Source organism: Vicia villosa, unplaced genomic scaffold (assembly GCF_029867415.1).
Source record: "Vicia villosa cultivar HV-30 ecotype Madison, WI unplaced genomic scaffold, Vvil1.0 ctg.000731F_1_1, whole genome shotgun sequence".
In the NCBI taxonomy this organism is placed as follows: domain Eukaryota; kingdom Viridiplantae; phylum Streptophyta; class Magnoliopsida; order Fabales; family Fabaceae; genus Vicia; species Vicia villosa.
Window position 1 is genome coordinate 730,390 of NW_026705327.1, and position 22,582 is coordinate 752,971.

The following is a 22,582-nucleotide window of genomic DNA, read 5'->3' on the forward strand; positions in this document are numbered from 1 at the left end:
TTTGTGGTGAATATTTTGACTTTTGGAAAATCCAAATGAAGGCTCATCTAGAAGCACAAGGAGAAGAAGTTTGGGAGGCTGTCCTACAAGGTCCTCATGTTCCTACAACGGTCGTTAATGGTGTTGGATCGGAGAAACCTAAAGCGTCATGGGATAATAATGATAGAAAAAGGGTTCTTGCTGACAAAAAGGCGATCAGTCTTCTTCATGGTGCTCTTAGTATGGATGAATTCTTCCGAATATCAACATGTACAACATCAAAAGAAATTTGGGATACTCTTGTAGAAACTCATGAAGGTACCGCTGAAGTTAAAAGATCAAGATTGAATACCTTAAGTCAAGAATACGAATTGTTTAGAATGAAGCCCAGAGAAACTATTCTCGAATTGCAAAAACGATTCGTTCATTTGACAAATCACTTGAAGGCACTTGGTAAGACTCTCCCTACCGAAGAACTAAATCTAAAGGTGCTTAGATCTTTAACAAGAGAATGGCAACCGAAAGTAACAGCGATATCCGAGAAAAAGAATCTATCAAAAATGACTTCTGCAACCTTGTTCGGTAAACTTCAAGAATATGAAACAGAACTCGGAAGACTTGAAACGCATGAAATTCAAATGAAAGATTCAAAAGATATTGCCTTGAAGACAAGAGTCAAGCATCATGATAGCAATCAAGAGGATGAATCCACTAGTGAAGAAGATAATGAGTTTATCAAAAAGTTTGAAAAATTTCTAAGAAAAGAAAAGAAAAAGGAGATCATTAAAGAGGAAGCACCAACAAGGAAGATTAAATGCTTTGAATGTGGAGAAAGAGGACATGTCAAAAGTGAATGCCCTAAACTTGTAAAGAAGGACAAATACTTCAAGAAAAATAAAGATAAAAAATCAAAGAAAGCATATGTAGCATGGGATGACAATGAAATAAGTTCATCTTCAGATGAAGAACATGTGAATCTTGCATTGGTAGCAACACACCATTCTGATGATGAAGACAATGAGGTTAGTAATGAATTTTCTCTTTTTGATAATGATGTTCAAGATGCTATAAATGAATTGTTAAATGAGTGCAAAATTCTCTATAAAACTATCTCATCTCAAAAGAAAATAATATCATCTTTAGAAGAGAAGGTTAAGATAATAGAAGAAAAAGATGACAAAGAAAAAATGATTAGTGTTCAAGAAGATAGTGTTGCATGCAAGAATTGTGAATCACTTTCTTTTCAAATTGTTCAAATAAAGAGAGTCCTTGAAAGGTATGAAAAAGGACAAATTGGGTTGGAAGGTGTCCTTAGGCAACAAAGATTCCTTAATGATAAAAGTGGTCTTGGATATGCAAAGTCTAAACCAAGTACTAGTAAAACTATCTTTGTGAAGGCAAGTGAACAATTCAACAAATTGGATAAAGCACAAAAGGTTCATCATCATCCTAAAAGGTTTCCTAAAAAGAAACCATATGTTCCTAGATATAGAAGTAACTTTGAACCTACTTGTTTTTATTGTGGTATTATTGGTCACACACCCAATGCTTGTTATGTAAGGAACTTTAGTGTTCCTAGTGGACATTATGTATGGGTGAAGAAAGGAACTAACTATGATGGACCCAAAGCCACTTGGGTACCAAATAAAACTTAATTTGTTTTGTAGGTTTGCTTGAGGACCACTTAAAATCTATGGTGTTTTTATCAAGTGGTGGTTCTAAGCATTTGATGGGAGACATATACTAACTTTCAAATCCAGTTCTAAAATCCAAGAGTTATTTCAAATATGGGGAATACCTTAAAGGAAGAATTCTTGGTAAAGACAAAGTTGAAGTACTAACTTTCACATCCATTGAAGATATACTTTATGTTGAAGGACTAAAGCAAAATCTTCTTAGAAAAATCCAACTTTGTGACAATTGCTTCAAGTTCGTTAAGGATGAATATTTGATGAAGCCACTCATGAGGTAAAACTCATAGGTAAAGAAGTAATATTTTTCATATTTTATTTTCAATAATTTATCTTTTTCCCATCCTTTTTGATAATGACAAAGGGGGAGAAGATATTTGTGTATATGTGTATGCTTGCTTGTCTCTAACTTTTGCAACCACAAAGAAGTAAAATTCACTCTAAATCAAGGGAGAGCTTTGATCAAGGGGGAGTTATCAAATTTAGGGGGAGCATTCACATAAGAGCATTACACTTCATATTTCAAAGGTTGTCATCATCAAAAAGGGGGAGAATGTGAAAGCAAGCTTCTACAATACTATGTTTTGATGAAGACAACTATCATGAGTATACATCAATAAAGGATGAGCAAAAAGATCAAATTACAAATGGATCAAGATTGCAACTTTTATGGAGATTAGCTTTGTTTGATTGATCTTCATATCATAATGGTACAAGCTAATTCCTTTTACATTGATGTTCCTTAGTGCTCAAAAATCATATAAAATTTCATACATATGCATGTCCAATCTTATATATGCATGGCATAAGTTTCCAATCTTGAAAAACATGCATTTTCACATTTTATGCTGAGGTAACCGGTTACCCTGGTTTCAGTAACCGGTTACTGAAAATATTCCCACTGTTTTTTGTATGGGTAACCGGTTACCCAGGTTTCAGTAACCGGTTACTGTGTTGAAAATTTGAAAAATATGAACGTTGCATTTGGGTAACCGATTACCCTACTTCTGGTAACCGATTACTGCTGAAGGATCACATCTTTTCATGTTAAATCTGTCCCAAACGAATTCATCTTTCAAACCTTGAACCATTGCATTGTTCTATCAATATGCAACCATTCTAAGAGGCATATAGTCACATATAAATACTATACATTTCAGATTTACAATTTACCTCTTTCATTACAATTTACAAACCTTATTCTCACAAATATTTTCAAACAAAGTGTTCATCATTCATAAACTTTCATTGAAAATTTTTCTACACATTGTTAGAAAAGTTTCTCATTCATATATAAACACTTGAGCACTATTAGATCATTGTAAATTGTCTTGCTTGAAAGAGAAGATCAATCTTATAGATTGATATATGTTCATCAAATTTATTACTCAAATATTCTTTGTTATTATTGACTTGCTATCCAAGATTGTTGGAAGTAAGGGTTGTTGATTAGTGAGAGGATTGTTCTCATAATCAAGTTTATAAATCCAAGAGGATTGTTCTTGGTAGGTGTAACCTTGTTGTCCATAGTTTTGGAAACAAGAGGTATCCTTAGGGAGGGTGTTCTCTTAAGGACTTATTGAAATCCAAGAGGGTTGTTCTTGGTGGTTTTGTTAGAAGATTGTAGGAGGAGTCTTGGTGTAGGCTTGTACAAAGATCTAACAATAGTAAAATCTCTTTCATGTTGAAAGGGGACTGGAGTACTCTCGGATTGTGAGGGGAACCAGTATATATCGTTGTGTTCTTTACTTTTCCGCAATTTACCGCTTTCATCACTATTACCAAGAAAAGAAAAGAACCATTCAAAAACCTTCAAACACCAAACCAGAAAAATAAGTACAAGTATTCTAAAAACCGGATAAATCTTTGAAAACCTAATTCACCCCCCCTCTTAGGCGCACTCTTAAACTTACACACCCCACATGGGCACACGACTAACCTCATCGCTCACACCCCCATGGTCACACGATGACTGCTTACTAATCTCCGCTCAATGGGAATTAGCCACCAACGATCCACTCATCAACGGGATCCAATGCAATGATTTATGAAGGAATGCACACATATCACATACTTATATCATCACCGATCTGATGCTTAACATCGTCTCATTTCATCTCACCAATATCATCACAAACAAGTATGTACATGTCCAAGCATCATTCAATCATTCACATACGTTCACCACAATCAACACATTAATATTAACAACATATTAATATTCATAAATCATCAATCATCACCATAATCATACATTATTACATCTATCATCATTGCACACAATGTAATAAATTGCCAAAATAACCCAACAGTATAATCACGAATCATGCATCATCTACGACATGTTATATACCAACATCACTCAATGGATATCATAATCCAATCACCAACACTACATGCATCAAATAGTCATTCACAATTAATACTATTCACAATCGCAAAACATATTTTCATCACACAACACATTGTCATATATATATATATATATATATATATATATAAGCACATATACATACAATATTTCAATTCATCAAAACAATTCAATCGAGTTTTAAAAACAAAGTCGGCCACTTCCCATTTTATCACTTTATCAAATAAAAACATATAATTAGCTTCGCCACACCCAAAACGACACCTAAATCGGACCACCAGATCAAAAATTATGACCTTCAGAATATTTTTCAAAAATTGCATGCAGTGAGTCGACGCATAGCCTCCTTCAGGTCGACGCATAGAACTTCTACCACTCTCGGGTAAGCGCGCGTTGACACTATAGGTCGACGCATACTGATACTCAAGTCGACGCAACTGACACTTAGATCGACGCATGCTGCATTTTATGCAGAATTTTACTGCGATTCAGACCTCCTTCTTCTCCCAATTCCAATCCAATCACACCATAATCATTCCCACATCAAAACATCATCAAGTAACATGATATACTACAGTTATAACACATTTTAGAGGTCATCTAACATCAAACATTCATCAATTTCATCAAATTCATCAAAATTATCAAAACCTAATAATTCAATCCAAAGCATCATAATTGAATTGAACCACAAGATAATCAATCCTATCACCTAGAATCACATAATATCACATAATACTTAGTAATAGGAAGAATCCCCCCTTACCTTAGGATTGATCTTCGGTCTTCCCCTCTCCAAAGCTCTTTAGTTATCTCACGTTCTTTCTCTTTTCCCAATTGTTGTAACCCTCCTATTCCACAATTTCCTTCTATTTTATGAGAAATAGAATAACTTTGGTTAATGGGCCTAACAAGTTAACACCTCCCTTTCTCACTAACCACAACACAGCCCAATAACTATTTTCCAATATTTCTCAGTATTCCTCATAAAATCAATTATTCCAATTAAATAATTTTCCTACTTAAATTAAATAATTAGAAATAATTTTCGGGGTGTTACATATTCGATCGAAAAAAGCTCTGAGCTTTACTACAATTGAGAAAACGATATTGATTTTTTGTGAGAAATTTAAGGATTTAGTTAGGGTTCTCCTGACCAGAAAAATTCGTCCTCTGCATCTGTAATCCTTATGTTCTTATAGGTGACCAATTTAGGGTACTAATTTTGGGCTAAATCTCCTTGAATCATCAATTGGAAATTTGATTGAAATTGATTTGTAAATCTTCCTTAACATGTCTAATTTCAATCCAATCTTACCAATTTCAATTAGCACGAAATTTGAAGTATTATGTGGTGTGATTGATGATTAAAACTAATCAATATAATATCTCCAATCAAATCTTTGATTTTCCTTTGATTTTCATGAATTATATCACTTTTAAATGAATAAAAAATCCATATAAAATCAAATAAAACTCAATAATTCGTGGGAGTTGGATTGGATGTCTTTGATAACTTGTGGATCAAGATTGAATCAAAAAAAATTGGACCCATTTGCAAGAAAACTCATTTTGGTGCCTTTTATTTCACATTTTTTTCCTCAAAATTTTCCAACTTTGACAAGGCATATCTCCCTCAATTTTTAAGATATGGAGGAGTTCTATAACTTTTTGGAAACCTCAAGATGTCTTCTACAAGCCACGTTAGAAGCTTTTTTCCATTTGGAGATTTTATATTGATGATATGGGCTTTGACAAAAAATTGCTTTTGGTTGACTTTCAAAAAGGACCTATAATCTTTTGATCCACATCTCTCAAATGAAGCATTTTTGGACTTGGCTTGTGAGAGACAAATTTGTAGAGAATTCAATTTCCTTCAAAATGAGCTTTGGATGGGAAATTTCTGATGTTCCATGTGGAAGTTATGGTTGTTCAAAGTTCAGCTGACTTTCTCCTATGAAACCCTAATTTAGAAACTTTAGGTTTTTGATGATTTTGGTGATTTTCTTGATGAATCATGATCAATCCATGATCAAATGACGAATGATACTTCAAAATGAGGATGTTGACCAAAATTCAATAACTTTGACTGTACTTTGACCACAATTGACTTTTAAGTCAAACCAGTCGCCTATTGATCATTTGGGCAGTTGACTAAGCTGTCCTATGAATTAGAGCTTGAAACTTGGCATGAGGACCCTTTGAAGCATATGAGAGGCCATGGGATTCATTTGAGGTCTTAGAACTTGATTTTACTTTGAGAAATACAAAACCCTAGTTTAGAGGCCGTTATTTAGGAGAGAGAGAGAGAGTGCATGCTTCCTTCTTGTGTATCTTTGAGCATTTGAAGTCAGATGGATTGAAATATGAATAAATATGATGGGCAAATTTTTGGGTATGACACCCCCTCATCAGTTCCCTCAGCCAAAAGTTTCTTTATGCTAATCACTCCCGGTTCCCTAATAACTTGCCCGTCTTCGCCAACAACGGGTATCCCCGATCGATCCACTTTGGCGACCGGAGGAAGGCCTTGCACGAACTTCTGGAGAATAGCATAATCTCTCCGAGCATCTTCATCCAAGTCCGAAATCTTAGTAATGTATTGGTCGTTACCATACTCAAAATGATCACGGGACCAAAAGAACCTGAACTTATGCCTGCGAGAGGTGAAAGACTCCCCTATATCATTGAGCACCGGACGACCGTGGATATCTAAGGTCGGCATGCAAGCAAAAAAACTGTCTCGGGCCTCCAGGGACTGTGGGCGGATAAGGAAGAAGCGGGGCTTATAACCCTTCAGGGAATCCGAATAAGATTTGAATATCTTTTTGGATTGCTTCAAGGATACCCATCCGAAGCGGCCATCCCGCACCGTACGCTGCACACATAATATATAAAAAAAACAAAGGGATCGTTGCCCCTATCTTCAGATGTGTGCAGACCAGCTCAAACGCTCAGATGAAGGAAATCGAGTTCGGGTGAAGCTGCTCGGGGGCTACCCCCAGATGATTAAGAACGCCCACCTGAAACTCAGTAAAAGGAACGTGAAATCCCATCTCCCAGAATACGACCTCGTACATCGGAAGCAAATCAGGAACATACACGTCACAGATACAATCCTCTTTAGTCGGGATGAGCACCGACCACCCTTCCCCTACATCCACGAAGATATCCAAATCATCTTCCACGAAATAACTCTCCACGTCGAGCGCTTCTTGATGCACCCAAGCCAGCGGGGATATGTCCGGACGAGCTGGAGGAGTAGAAGAGGACGAGCCCGATACCGTCGGACGCCGTTCATCGGCCATATTTACCTAAAACACAGGGGAGAATAGTGAATTCAACAATTCAATCAAATCCACCCTTCCACCATCGTCTAGAGTGAAATGGCACACCAACGGACCAGAGACCAAATGATCTGCGTCCTTGCCCCCTCCAGAATTACAGATTCCGAGCTAGATGAGGTACACGCTCGAGGAAAGGGCAAAAATGCAGGTTATATCACAACGGCCTACGTCCCTTGAGAAAACACTCTCAAACAACTATCAACAAATTTGAAAACTGAGCTCAAACGGAGGATTCAACCATACGGAGTCATGAACGACGGAGAAACTTTCTATCTCCGCCATCCACCACCAACTTCATCATGAACCCCCAGCAAAATCGTCCTAGACATCTATCCTAGCCACATGCAAACGGTTCTAAACAACAATCGAAGCATAAAATATAGAAAATAGGAATCAATAGTAAACTTACAAGTACGATTCTGGCGAGAAGGTTGAATAATTAGTAGAAACACCACTGCAAGAGCTTACGATCGGCGGCGGAGGGAGAAGAACGAAGCAACAGAATTTGAAAAGTTTGGGGAAATGATGGATCCTTCTATTTATAGGCTGCTAAAGGCGTCACATGCGTCGCACGTGCAATACTGTGTAAAAGCGTGGCCATCATTAACCCTAACTGCCTAGGTAATAGGGTAGCCTTCATTTCATATTAAATGCGACACGCCCCCTACCTACTTTTCTGAAATGACATGCTTCCCTTCTCCCAGCCTGACCCTTCTTCTCCCCAGGAACGTGAGACCTATCCTCCTCGGATGCCCAGGCTCGGGTCCCCTAGAGATTCCCCGGATCAACTTCCCTTAAGTCGTCACTCCCTTGACAAGAAATAACGACTTGGGTGGCTCCTGTTCTGGACTGACCCAATCAGTATAATTGGGCCAATCCAGCCTTCGACCCAATACACTTTAGGCCACGCGTGACAAGTTCCGCCCAGTCGCTCCGGGCAAACTCACAAGGTAACCGGTCACGAGAGACCCTCGTGCCCGGTGAACAACCATGTCACATGCCACCTAAATATATGCCCATAAGGAGGAGTCTAATCCGCACAAGAACATCTTATAAATAGCCCTCTCCACACAGAGGGCAAGGTAATCTTTTTCCACCCCCAAATTTTCTCACTTTGTTGTACCTTGTAGAATACCTACTTACTTTGGCATCAGAGTGTCTTGCAGGTACAACCTTTTTTTCCCATCAACCATCCCTAACTTCAAGCCTTCATTGTTGCTGGCCATCTGATGAGCTCGGTAAGATCAATACTTCTTGATGAATATCATGAGTTTGATACAAAAATTCTTTACTTAGTCCAAAGCTTGCTCATGAAGTAGTCTTTTCTGTTCTATTTAACATATTTGTCCTCATCAAAATATATTCAAGTGAGGTCTTAACTTCAACTATCTAGCAATTAATAGAAAATACCACCATACTCCCTAAAATGTCCTTTTTTTATTTTTAAATTTACAAAGCACTAAGGTCAAAATGGTCTATTCATAATCAACCTATTTTTCCAACCTTCCCATCATTTCTCATGTTGCCACATGTAATAAACCAATGGACAATCCAATAATTCTCACAACATTTTTTTTCTCACTAAAACCATCTTACACCACCCTCTCATTTCAACACACTTCCACTTCACTTCTAAGAGCATCTCCAATGGTGCAACCCATTATTTGGTTCTTTGTGGGACCCATTAGTCCACATCATCTTGAAGCAACTCATTCCAACACTCCAATGGTGTAAATGTTAAGAACTCATATTGGGTCCCACAATTTTACTTTGTATATTAATATTTTATTCATACTAAATTTTATTTGATTTAAAATAATAATTTAAATTTTAATTAATATAAAATAAATAAAATTAAACATAAAATTTAAAATTATAATTAAAATTAATCTCAAATGCATGACATATAATTAAAAACAATAAAAATAAATTACAAAACAGAATTTTTCAAATTTAATTTTCATCGTCCTCATGTCCTAAACGTTCCCAAATATGCTCGACTAGATCTCCTTGAAGTTGGCGATGAACTTGTTTTTCACGAAGAGTTTCTCTTCAGTGTAGTCTTGTTGCAAGATTCGAATGAGGACCGTTAAATAATCACCTTCATTTGTATGTCGTTCGTCTTCGACAATCATGTTGTGCAATATGATGCAAGCATATATGGTATGCTTGAGGGTTTCATGTACCAAGCACGCGTTGGACCACGTATTATTGCAAAACTAGATTGAAGCACTCCAAATGCCCGTTCCACATCCTTTCCAGCTGATTCTTGGTGTTGTGCAAATAGTTTTCTCTTTACTCCTTGCGGCATCGAAATGGTTTTGACAAATGTAGCCCACTCAGGATATATACCATCCGCTAAATAATATCCCATATTATATGGAGATCCATTGATTGTATATTGCACACTAGCAGCACGTCCTTCCAAAATATCATTAAACACATTGGATTGGTTTAACACATCAATGTCATTGTTCGAACCTGCAATACCAAAAAATGCATTCCAAATCCACAAGTCTTGCGATGCCACTGTTTCAAGCATGATCGTGGGTTTACCATGATCACCTCAACAAAATTGTCCTTTCCATGCAACAGGACAATTCTTCCATTCTCAATGCATACAATCAATGGAACCTAGCATGCCTGGAAATCCACGCGACTCCCCCATTTGTAAAAGATGTTCAACATCATTGTTATTAGGCCTTCGCAAATACTCGGCCCCAAATACCTCATTCACGCCCCTTACGAATCTCTCTAAGCACTCAATTGACGTACTTTCACCAATTCGAACATATTCGTCTACAATGTCAGCAGAAGATCTATATGCTAACATACAAATAGCAAAAGTGCACTTCTGCAATGGTGAAAGACCAATTTTACAAGTTGCATCAACCCTCATTTGAAAATATTCTTCATAATTTCCAAGCATTTATACAATTCGAAGAAATAAATGCCTATGCATTCTAAACCTTCTACGAAATTGGGCATCTGTGTATACTGGATTTTCTGAGAAGTAGTCGTTGACTAATCGTATATGCCCTTCTTCGCGATTCTGATTTATCACTGATCTTCTTTTTTTCTTGATGAACTTCCAGATTGACGTTCCTTCTCGAGCATTGACAACAATAGTTCTTCATCTGTGTTATCCATAAGTTCTTCTTCAATCACCTTCCAAGAAAGTTTGTTGAGGTTGTTTGAATTGTTTGAATCCATTGAAGTGAGGGAATGATGATAGAAAAATGATAAAAGAATGAGAGAAGGATGATAGGAAAATGATAGAAGAATGAGAGAGGGTGATAGAAAAGTGAGAAAAGAATGAAGGTATATATAAGGCTAGTTTAAATAATATTTAATTTGAATAACGGCTAGTTTGAATAATATTTAATTTGAATAACGGCTAGTTTGAATAATATTTAATTTGAATAACGGCTAGTTTGAATAATATTTAATTTGAATAACGGATAGTTTGAATAACGACTAATTTGAATAATATTTAATTTGAATAACGGCTAGTTTGAATAATATTTAATTTGAATAACGGCTAGTTTGAATAATGGCTAGTTTGAATAATATTTAATTTGAATAACGACTAATTTGAATAATATTTAATTTGAATAACGGCTAGTTTGAATAATATTTAATTTGAATAACGGCTAGTTTGAATAATGGCTAGTTTGAATAATTTTTAATTTGAATAACGACTAATTTGAATAATATTTAATTTGAATAACGGCTAGTTTGAATAATATTTAATTTGAATAACGACTAATTTGAATAATATTTGAAATATAATAAATACTAGAATGTTGCATCTTATTACAATAGTTGTTGATACATAACAAGTACTACATAATACTTAAATATAATAAATACTAGAACACTGCATATTATTACCATCCATATTTTTCTTTTAGGTTATTACAACATTTGTCATGAAATTCACGCTGAGTATCATTCATCAAGAAGTGTCTGACATTATGAATTGCATTGCTTCAAACTCCATATTTTCCTTGATTAATTTGTTTTCTTCCTCCTTAAGTCGTGCTTCAGACTCCATCTTTTCCTTGACTAATTTGTTTTCTTCCTCCTTAAGTCGTGCTAGATTTTCCATTAAATCCATTCTTTTATTCATTGTATCAGAAATAACACTAGAAGGAGGTTCCGTTTCATTTGTATTTTCCTTTTCCTTACCTTTTCGTTTTGCCGCCTTTTGTCCCATTGGACGCTCCATTGGAGATGATGCGTTAAACTCATAACTTGAAGGTGTCTCTGAGTTTGGTGATGCCATGTATGCACCACTAGTAGAATTCTTTGTTCTCTTTGAAGAATTTTTGGTGGATGCTCCCATCCATTTACGTTCATCTTTTAAAAGCCTCCATGCATACTCAGGATTGAATGGTGCACCTTTATCTTGTTCAAAAAAAACATGTGCATTGACTAAGATATCTTTCTCTGATTCCCCACTTTTTTTCCATGAACAGCTTGTTTGTAACACCCAACAAGTTTTTGAACAAGGCCATTTATTCGATGCCATCGAGATTTTAATTGGCCTTGTAGCTTTTCTCGGGACTACCCACGATATTGGTTATAATTATCGGTGATTCTTAACCAAAAGCTATCGAATTTTTGATCAACTCCCACAATTGGATCCTTTTAAACATTGAGCCATGATTGCATAAGAAGTGTATCTTCTTCCCTTGTGAATACCTCTCGAGGTTTTTTTTTTAACTGAACGCCTTTTTTCTTTATCAATTGTAATATTTTCAATACCAACTTGAGTTGAAAATTGTGGAACTTGACGTTCGGGCATAAACCCATTTGGTGTTTCGGGTTCATGATGAGAAAAAATCATCCCATGAGTATTTATCTGTGGTCTAAAATACATATTTGGGTTGTTTGGTGGCGAAAAAAATACGGTAGAGTTTGTTGGTGGTGGGGGAAATTGAGAATTTTGAGGATTAGAATTTTACTGATTTTGTATGAGATGGAACATAGATTGTTGAAAATTATATTGATTATGGTCCATTTGACCTTAACAATAATAATTTGAACAAGTAAGATGAAAAATTTGGTAAAATATAGGATGATAAAATTGTGAGAGAAATAAATTTATGAGATACAATTTGAAAAATATTGGCTTCTATTTATAACCAAACAAAATTAAAAAAAAAAAAAGAAGAGCCGTTGAGCAACGACTAATTTTTTAATATTATTTTAATGTAAAGTATTGTTGCATTGCACTTCACCTCATACATGCGTGGCGGACTGCATGCTTTAAAAAAAATTGACAACTGCCGAACGAAATGGAAAATAACGTGCGTTGGAGATGGTCTAAATAGCTTTTATCTCTCTCTTCACTATAACCACTTCATTAAAACCATTGTGTTTTGAATTTCACAATGAAAATATTTTTTCAAACATTAAAATTTCCCTTTTATTTCTTTATCTTACGAATTCTTTATTTATTTTTATATAAAATTATTCAATACAATTGAATTTTAATTATTATTATTATTATTTATTTTATAATTAAATAATTTATTTTAAATTTATATTTATATTTAAATAGATTTTACACTACATAAAATCATTTCTATTTATTTACTATTATTAAAAATATTAATTAATATATTTTTAAAATGTAGACGAAATTTTTATATTAAAATATTAAAATTTCTCTTTTCTCACGAATCATTGTCAGTTAAATTTCTTTTTTTCTCACATCTCTTTTATTTTAATTAACATTTGTCTTTATTTGAGACACAAAATTTATATTTTTAAATGTCAAACTATTTTCTTTTTCTCACGGGTCATTATCAACAAAATATATATTTTATTTTAATAACAATTTACCTTTATTTAAAACACAATATTCTTATTTTTAAATGTCAAAATTTTTATTTTTCTCACGGGGCATTATCAACAAAATATCTTTTTTTTAATTAACAATTGCCTTTATTTGAGACACGAAATTTTTATTTTCAATTTGCAGCTATATATTTTATTTTAATAAACATTTACCTTTATTTAAAACACAAAATTCTTATTTTCAAATGTCAAAATTTTTATTTTTCTCACAGGGCATTATCAGCATAATATCTTTTTTTAACTAACAATTGCCTTTACTTGAGACACGAAATTTTTATTTCAATTTGCAGTTAAAATATACATAAACAGAATTTTCAATTTACAATATAAATTTTACACTAAATATTTTTTACCTGTGCGGAGACACGGGTATATTACTAGTTATATATGTGTGGAAAGTGAAATTGCACGACGGATAATTTAAAAAAAAAGTAGTTGAATTTAGCAGACCTACCACTTACGTACAAATGATTCAGAGATATGTATAATTATATTTTGGTAGTTGAGTTAGAATTGAAAGACTTTATTAACTAAAAGTAAGATATTTTAATTTAGTTTTAAATTGTTCTATTTTGATTTGTTGTGTCATTCATGATGTTGGTTTTTCTGTTGCTTCATTTTTTATAGTTTTGTTTGAGTATGGATGGGGTTGTTTTTTACCTAGAAGTTTTTGTTGTTGTTGTTGTTCTTGGCTTTGATCTGTTTCGATGCTCTTTGTGCCTTCTCCTGAAATTCTCTTGTTAGCTGTAGTGCATGACAATATAATACATACATATAGGTATTCATTCACCTAAGTCCGACCCGAATTTGACAATGAATGTTGGATTAATATTAATTTATTAATTAATTAGGTGTAACTCATGTAAATAAAACTTGGCTTTAAATAAAGATACCTAAATGTGATGATTGTTTGGGTTTAGTTGGTAACTAAGCTAAGGGGTGTAATTTTGAAATTCAAAATACAAATCCCTCTTCTCTCTCTTCATGATTGTTGGGACATAACTATTGTGATAGGATGTAACTGTTGAAATAAAGTGTCTATAAAAGGACACCTTTCTGCAAGAAACACCAACTTTTCTCATTCCTTCTCATTTCTCAAAAATACATAAGAGTATCTTCATCATCAAAGATACACATAAGGAAGAAGGAAGAGAGGAGAGAACAATTGAAATCAATAGTTGAGAACCAGACCAGAATCGCCGTTATGGATCCGAATACACTTTTATTGTTCTTCATAGAATTTAAAACACCGTGAAAATCATGATATCAAGATCAAAAATAAAATAATGCTAACAGTTTGTATTAGAGCAAGGTTACCGATATTATGAGTTTCCGGTAATTATTAACTTGTATGAAAATTATTTTAAACTATTGATACATATATGTTGAAATTTTCAAATTGCAACGTTAATAGAAAACAAAAATTAATTGTGATAGTTTTCGAATTACCCTGCCGCTTATATATATATATATATATATATATATATATATATATATATATATATATATATATATATATATATACACACACACACACACACACACACACACACACACACACGTTAGCATGTTACCAATAATGTTGATTACGGGTAAGATAATTCTCATAATATGTTAGTATGCAAATGCACTGTTCCAAAATATGATATCATTCTACAATTCTACTATGCCATGTTGGAATTGCATTAACATTAACATGATGATATAGTAACAGTGCAGGATAGTAATGAACTTATATATTAACGAGGGCGGATGCTAACGTTTTAGTATATTTGCTTTCTGTGCACAGTTTTAACAATTTTTTATTTTGTTTTGTTTTATATAAATTATTGCTTTAGAATAATTTTATTGAGAAATTGTTAATCACCAAAGTGATCGAATTCGTTAAAGTTTACGATTCTAAATTATGAAAATGTTTTTTGATTTGATGTTATATGGATAACATATTTATGTTAAATTATAATTATTATATGACATATATAGATCATCAAAAGATGGATCATGACTTATAATTAATGAAATTAAAGTATTTATTTACTCGTTGCTTGTATATCCAAATATAGACATGCATGTTATTTTAAGTATGACTAATTCTTCATTTAACATTGGTTTATTTTATTGAAATGTATTTATGAATCACCCAAAGGTGAATTTAGATACATGTTTAAAGATAATTGGTTTGAATCCTTGAAGTTTATTCAAAGCATTAACGTATAAGCGTATTTTAAATATTTGCAGTTGCTACTAATATGTTTGCTTTGGGCAATGCAATGACAAAGTTCAATGGGCTGAACTATGTTAATTGGTCTGAAAAGATTCAGTTTCAACTGGGTGTTATGGACTTAGACATGACATTGATAATGAATGAAAATCCCGCGACCATTATGGAGGATAGTACCGAAGATGAAAGGTCTCTTTTTGAGGCCTGGGAAAGGTCCAACAGATTATCTTTGAACTTGATGAGAATGACGATGGCAGACAATGTTAAGCCATCTATACCCAACACTGAAAATGCAATGGAATTTATGAAAAATGTGAAAGAGTATTCAAATTCTGAAATTACTGACAAATTTGTTGTGGGGAATTTGATGAGTGAGTTGATGACTAAGAAGTTTGAATGGTCTCAACCCATTCATGATCATGTGACGCAAATGGGAAATTTGGCGGCAAAGTTGAAGTCCTTAGGTATGGATGTGAATGAATCTTTTCTTGTACAGTTTATCATTAACTCTCTTCCTCTTGAGTTTGGACAGTTCCAGGTGAACTAAAACACCATCAAAGAAAAACGAAACTTTCAAGAAATTAAAGCTATGTTGATTAAAGAAGAAGGGAGGCTAAAGAAGATGAAAGATCATTATGTTCATCTCACGAGTAACGATGAAACTAGTTGCAGTAAGGTCAAGCCCGACAACAAGGACAAGAAAAATGGAAAAGCTTTTTTAAAGGTCAATGAGGGTGGAGTCCAAAAGGAAAAGAAGTGATATTTCTGTAAGGAGAACAGACACTTCAAGAAGGATTGTCCTAAAAGGAAGATGTGTTTCGAAAAGAAAGGTATGTTTTATGTTTCCATAAATTTCGAATCAAATCTTATTGAAGTACCAAATAATTCTTGGTGGCTTGATTTGGGTGCGACTACTCATGTGTCATATATTATACACGGATTCCTTTCGATCCAAATCATAAAAGGGAGTGAAAAGTTTATTTATATGGGAAACAGAATGAAGGCACGAATAGAGGGAATAGGGATGTATAGATTGGTCTTGGATACATAATATCATATTGATCTGAAAAGTTGTCTTTATGTACCTGGATGTGCTAGGAATTTCGTTTCTGTTGCAAAGTTAGATGGATTGAATTTTAATTTTAGGAATGGAAACGGTGTATTTACTTTGTTTAAAGATTCATACAATTATGGTTCTAGTATTTTAATTGATGGTTTATATCGTTTTAATCTTGATGATAATTTTAAAGAATCTTTATTTAATGTTGAACATGTTGTTAGTAGTAAGCGAAGTACAAATAATGAGAGTTCTGCTTATTTGTGGCATCAAAGATTAGGTCACATATCTAAAGAAAGAGTAACGAGGCTAATGAAAGGAGAAGTATTACCTCAATTAAATTTTGGGGGATGGAATATATGTTTGGATTGCATTAAAGGAAAACATTCCAAACAAATATCTAAGAATTCTTCTACAAGAAGTAGTGAACTTCTTGAATTGATACACACTGATATTTGTGGTCCCTTTGATGTCCCTTCTTGGGGAGGAGAAAATTATTTTATCACTTTTATTGATGACTTCTCACGTTATTGTTACTTGTATTTATTGCATGAAAAATCTCAATCAGTGGACATGTTAAAAGTATTCATTGATGAGGTGGAAAGACAATTAGATAGAAAAGTGAAGATAGTGAGGTTTGATAGAGGTGGTCAGTATTATGGAAAATATAATGAGAAAGGACAATGTACAGGCCCATTTGCAAAGTTCCTCGAAAGTCGGGGCATATGTGCACAATATATTATGCTTGGCACACCACAACAAAATGGTGTGGCTGAAAGGCGGAATCGTACTCTCATGAATATGGTTAGGTCAATGTTAAATTATAGTAATGTACCATTATCATTAAGGACCTACGCATTAAGGACCGCTGCATATTTGATCAATAGGATTCCTAGCAAGGTAGATCCTAAAACTCCTTACGAACTATGGACAGGAAGGAAACCTAGTTTAAGGCATCTTCATATTTAGGGATGCCAATCTGAAGTAAGGGTGTATAATCCATATGAAAAGAAGCTTGATGCAAGAACCATTAGTGGTTTTTTTATTGGGTATCCTAAAAAATAAAAAGGGTATAGCTTTTATTGTCCTAATCATAGTACGAGAATAACTGAGTCTGGTAATGCTCGGTTTATTGAGAATGGCCAGTTCAGTGGGAGTGAGAAATCACGTAAAGTGGATATTATGGAGACTCGTGGAGAATCTTCGTCACTTAAAGAATCTTCTCAAGTTGTTATCCTTGTGGTTGTGGTACCTTCATACAACACACATAGACAACAAATTAATATTCAAAACCCACAAAATGAACATATAGTTGATGAACCGGTTGACAATGTACAAGTCACAAATGATCAAGAATAAGTGATTGAAGAAACACAACAAATAGAAGTAAGAAGGTCTAAAAGGCAAAGAAGACCAGCTATTTCAAATGATTATGTTATTTATTCACTTGAACATGAATGTGAATTGAGCATTGATGAGGATCCAGACTCATTTAAACAAGCCATGGAAAGTGACAATTCTGAGAATTGGCTCAATGCTATGAAAGAAGAGTTAAAATCAATGGGAGACAATAATGTATGGGATCTAGTTGAGTTGCCTAAAGGTTCAAAATGGGTTGGTTGTAAATTGGTCTTTAAAACCAAACGAGACTCGAAAGGCAATATTGAAAGATATAATGCTAGACTTGTTGCCAAAGGTTTCACTCAAAAAGATGGTGTTGATTACAAAGAAACCTTTTCTCCTGTTTCAAAGAAGGACTCTTTGAGAATTGTTTTGTCTTTGGTGACTCATTATGACTTAGAGCTTTACCAAATGGATGTGAAGACCGCCTTTCTAAATGGTGACCTAGAGGAAGAAGTGTATATGGCTCAACCTGAAGGTTTTGTTACTACAGGAAAATAAAATTTAGTGTGTAAATTAAAGAAGTTAATATATGGACTAAAGCAAGCTTCCAGACAATGGTATCATAAATTTAACAATACTATTTTGTCATACGGTTTTGTAGAGAACATCGTAGATCGGTGTATCTATATGAAGGTCAGTGGGAGCAAATTCATAATTTTAGTTTTATATGTTGATGATATTTTACTTGCTGCCAATGATTTTGCTTTGTTATATGTTGTAAAGAAGTTTCTCTCCGATAAATTTGAAATGAAGGATATGGGTGAGGCATCATATGTGATAGGAATAGAGATATTTCGTAATAGATCGCAGGGATTATTGGGATTGTCTCAAAAAGCATATATAAATAAAATATTAGAGAGATTCATAATGGATAAATGCTCTGTAGGGATAGTTCCTATTCAGAAAGGGGACAAGTTTAGTAAAATGCAATGTCCTAAAAATGAATTAGAACAAAAAGAAATGGAGTTTGTTCCCTATGCATCAGTGGTTGGGAGCTTGATGTATGCCCAAACATGTACCCGACCAGATATTAGTTTTGTTGTTGGTATGTTAGGTCGATACCAAAGTAATCCTGGAATGGATAACTGAAAAGCTGCAAAGAAAGTTCTTAGGTACTTACAAGGAACCAAAACTTACATCCTCACATATAGAAGATAAGATCACCTTGAAGTGATTGGCTACTCAGATTCAGACTTTGCAGGATGTGTGGACTCAAGAAAATCGACATTTGGATATGTTTTTCTTTTGGCTAGAGGAGCAATATCATGGAAGAGTGGAAAGCAGTCCACCAATGCTACTTCTAATATGGAGGCATAATTTGTGGCATGCTTTGAGGCCACAATTCAATCATTGTGGTTGCGGAACTTCACCTTAGGGCTTGGTATTATCGACAGTATAGATAGGTCGTTAAGGATTTATTGTGATAATTCTGCAGCTGTCTTCTTCTCTAAGAATGATAAATATTCTAAAGTTGCTAAACACATGGAATTGAAGTATTTACCAGTGAAAGAAGAAGTGCAGAAACAAAAGATGTCATTTAAACATATTGGTACAGATTTAATGATAGCGGATCCGTTAACTAAAGGTTTACCGCCCAAGACGTTTGTTGGCCATGTAGAAAGGATGAGAATTATGTAAAAGTCCTTGTTAATATTATATGATCGGTATATATATACATGTATAGTTTAATGTTCGTATTGTATGACACTTGTGAATTCAATTAAGGTTATGTTTTTGTTGAAATAACGTGTCTATAAAAGGACACCTTTATGCAAGAAACACCAACTTTTCTCATTCCTTCTCATTTCTCAAAAATACATAAAAGTATCTTCATCATCAAAGATACACATAAGGAAGAAGGAAGAGAGGAGAGAACAATTGAAATCAAGAATCGAGAATCAAACCAGAATCACCGTTATGGATCCGGATACGCTTTTATTGTTATTCATAGAATTTAAAACACCGTGAAAATCATGATATCAAGATCCAAAATGAAATAATACTAACAACAAAAATCTGTTTAGTTTGGGTTTTCTCTATTTAAAAAATATGAGAACATTTCGGATAATGGAGACATTAGTACACACCCCAATGTCTGTTTATTTCATTACATAGTTTATTGAGTAGTTTTGATCATTTGGAACATTAAATATGCTGTCAAAGTTTAAATATTTTGATTTGTATCTATTATTTGATTCGTGTTCTTGTTGCATTTTTAATTCAAGTTGTTTATTTAAGTTTTTTTTATGGAAAGATAGTTTTGATTCAAACTGAAGAAATAACAACAACTTTTATGGTGGGATAAGTACCCAACCACATACAATCTCCTTCTCTATGCCCAACTCCAACAATATTATTGGCAGCAGAGTTTAAACTTCTAGGAATATAAATAATGGAAGGGTTTTTTTGGTGCTTAATATATCATTTTAATTTCTTTAAAAAAATTGAGATTGTTTTATTTTTAATTTGTAATAGAATTTCATGTTGAAAAAAATAAATATTTTTATTAAAAAAATTACTTTATTATATGAGTAATGGTCGGGCAAAAATACTCGATCTCATTTAAAGTTGGTTTAGGTTTTGATTTTTCATCCCCATTAAAAATCGGGGCAACAAATGAAAATTGTTTAAAAATTCAAATTTAAATTTAGAGAAGATAAAAAGTGTCTCCCCCATCCCTTTTCTCTTTCTTTGCTTTTCAAAATAAAATAGAAGTTTAGTATATTTGCATAATCTTTATCATTAGCTAAACCAACCTTTTCATTAACACGTTTTTTTTAATAAATAAAATATTGTTAATATTATATTCACCATGAACCTCTAACATTATTTCAGCAATAAATTATTTTAATTTTATTTACAAAATTTGAACTCACACTTTATTTAATACTTTTTTATAATTTGTTTCCGTAAATAACATACTTTCAACTTACCAAACATCAAGCAATAAACACTTAAAAGTAAAAAATAGAGTATAAAAATAGATTTTATTTTTTATTTAAAAATTTCATTAAAACTAAATAATTTTTCACATTGCTTATTGACATAATCTTAATCTTCATTCTAGGACATCAACAAAATAAAAAAATTCCATGTAGTTCTTCAAGTCTTCTTCACTAATGTAGAATCATTGAATCCTGGACATAATTAAAACAAATAAATTAGAATAATAATTAAAAACAAGACTTTTAGTATGTATGAAGTAATTAATAAGAAAAAGGCAATAGAAACAACATACTTGCTACAATCAACTGTAGGACTAATTGGAAAAGACAAATTAATGTGACAAAGTTGTGGAAGTTGAGCAGCCCTGTCTGGTTTAACTCCAAACCTAGTAGAAGCATCTTTGAGACATTGGCAGACACTTCTCAGAATAGGAGTTGTGTTAGCCTTATTGAACAAATTAGTGGCTCCAGTACAACACTCAGCAGATGGTGTTGGTGGAAGAAATCCTGTTAGAAAAGTTAGACATGGCAATAGATTTGAAATAGCCTCTGGACATGAAACATCATCCATTTCACTTGCATGTAATGTTGTTGTCATTATCATGCATAAAACTAATGTTGCAGAAACTGTTTTCTGACTCGACATCTTGATTTCAATATGAATGGATATAGCTTTGGTTTTTCTATTCAGTTTTGGTTATGATGATTTGTATCTGAAGTCTCTTCAATTTATAGGCATGGATGTTACAAATCAGCAACTTATTATTTTATTTTAATTTAGAATTAATGTATTATTTAAACGGTCAATCAACCTAATAACTACATCATTAAAACCATTTAAAGAAATGTTCATTAAAGATTTTAAATATATTATAGTATTTAAAATTACCCTCAACTCAAGAAATTAGTATATTCAATTGCATATAAGAGATACAGAACTCTATTTATTTTCAAAAAAAAACAAAAATTAATAATTGTTTTCTAATTGATGGCATTGTCTATATATAATACTCGCTCTGTATTTATTATAAGAAAAAATTTACTTTTAAAATTTAAGTTGTTTCATCAAATATATTGTGTATTTAATGAATATAATTTTTTTTTATAAAAAATAGTAATTAGAGGGAAATAATAGATGATGACTGTACCTTCTATTTCTTAAAATTTATAAAAATATTGAAATATATTTTAGAAAATCGACAAAGCAAATAAAAATTTCAAAGCTTAAGAATATTTTACTTGTAAAAAAGCTATAGAATGCTTTCTATTTTATGAAAATTTATTTCGTTTTAAAATTAAAATTTTTTTCTTTCAATTTTATTTAATTAACCATTATTCTGTAAATATTAATTTTATTTTAGTTTTTATAATAGTAAATTTTATTTAATACTCAATGTGAATTTTATTACTAGTCAAAATATAATTTTTGTATTATAATATTGTTTTAATTTATTAAAAATATAAAATAATATCTATTTTTAAATAGTTTGAATTTTGAATATGATTTGCATCAAAATCCTCTTTAATTTATAGGCAGGTATTTAAACAAATAAGGGACTTCTTATTTGTTTTAAATAATGCTTAATTGATCTTTAAAGTCAACTTAAATTTATTTATACAATCAATCATTCTAAATAATAAATTACGAAAGGTTTTAAATGACATTGCTCTAGTTTTTTTCTTTCATAAATGTATGGTA

The 22,582-nt window shown here is 32.8% G+C and overlaps 4 protein-coding genes across 4 annotated transcripts; 1 reads left to right on the plus strand and 3 right to left on the minus strand.

The window, feature by feature from the left end:
• Positions 1-9,519: 9,519 nt before the first annotated feature.
• LOC131630745 (uncharacterized) lies at positions 9,520-10,317 on the minus strand. The gene is made up of 2 exons (XM_058901496.1): positions 10,011-10,317; positions 9,520-9,869 (listed from the first exon to the last, which is right to left on the minus strand). The coding sequence occupies exons 1-2, from the start codon at positions 10,315-10,317 to the stop codon at positions 9,520-9,522; spliced, it is 657 nt and encodes a 218-aa protein (XP_058757479.1).
• A 1,029-nt stretch (positions 10,318-11,346) lies between these two features.
• On the minus strand, positions 11,347-11,922 carry LOC131630746 (glutathione S-transferase T2-like). The gene has a single exon (XM_058901497.1). The coding sequence runs from the start codon at positions 11,920-11,922 to the stop codon at positions 11,347-11,349; it is 576 nt and encodes a 191-aa protein (XP_058757480.1).
• Positions 11,923-15,505: 3,583 nt separating this feature from the next.
• Positions 15,506-16,024, plus strand: LOC131630747 (uncharacterized). The gene has a single exon (XM_058901498.1). It carries the CDS (start codon positions 15,506-15,508, stop codon positions 16,022-16,024), a length of 519 nt encoding a protein of 172 aa, XP_058757481.1.
• A 5,041-nt stretch (positions 16,025-21,065) lies between these two features.
• LOC131630748 (non-specific lipid-transfer protein A-like) lies at positions 21,066-21,529 on the minus strand. Its single transcript, XM_058901499.1, has 2 exons — positions 21,177-21,529; positions 21,066-21,075 (listed from the first exon to the last, which is right to left on the minus strand). The coding sequence occupies exons 1-2, from the start codon at positions 21,527-21,529 to the stop codon at positions 21,066-21,068; spliced, it is 363 nt and encodes a 120-aa protein (XP_058757482.1).
• Positions 21,530-22,582: the final 1,053 nt, after the last annotated feature.

Bases quoted from the DNA above. Each gene is read 5' to 3' on its own strand.
- LOC131630745 (XM_058901496.1), bottom strand. From the start codon at position 10,317: ATGCTTGGAAATTATGAAGAATATTTTCAAATGAGGGTTGATGCAACT. The intron at 9,870-10,010 runs GTATGCATTGAG...TTGGTATTGCAG, and splicing joins CATGCTAGGTTCCATTGATT to GTTCGAACAATGACATTGAT.
- LOC131630746 (XM_058901497.1), bottom strand. From the start codon at position 11,922: ATGGCATCGAATAAATGGCCTTGTTCAAAAACTTGTTGGGTGTTACAA.
- LOC131630747 (XM_058901498.1), top strand. From the start codon at position 15,506: ATGTTTGCTTTGGGCAATGCAATGACAAAGTTCAATGGGCTGAACTAT.
- LOC131630748 (XM_058901499.1), bottom strand. From the start codon at position 21,529: ATGTCGAGTCAGAAAACAGTTTCTGCAACATTAGTTTTATGCATGATA.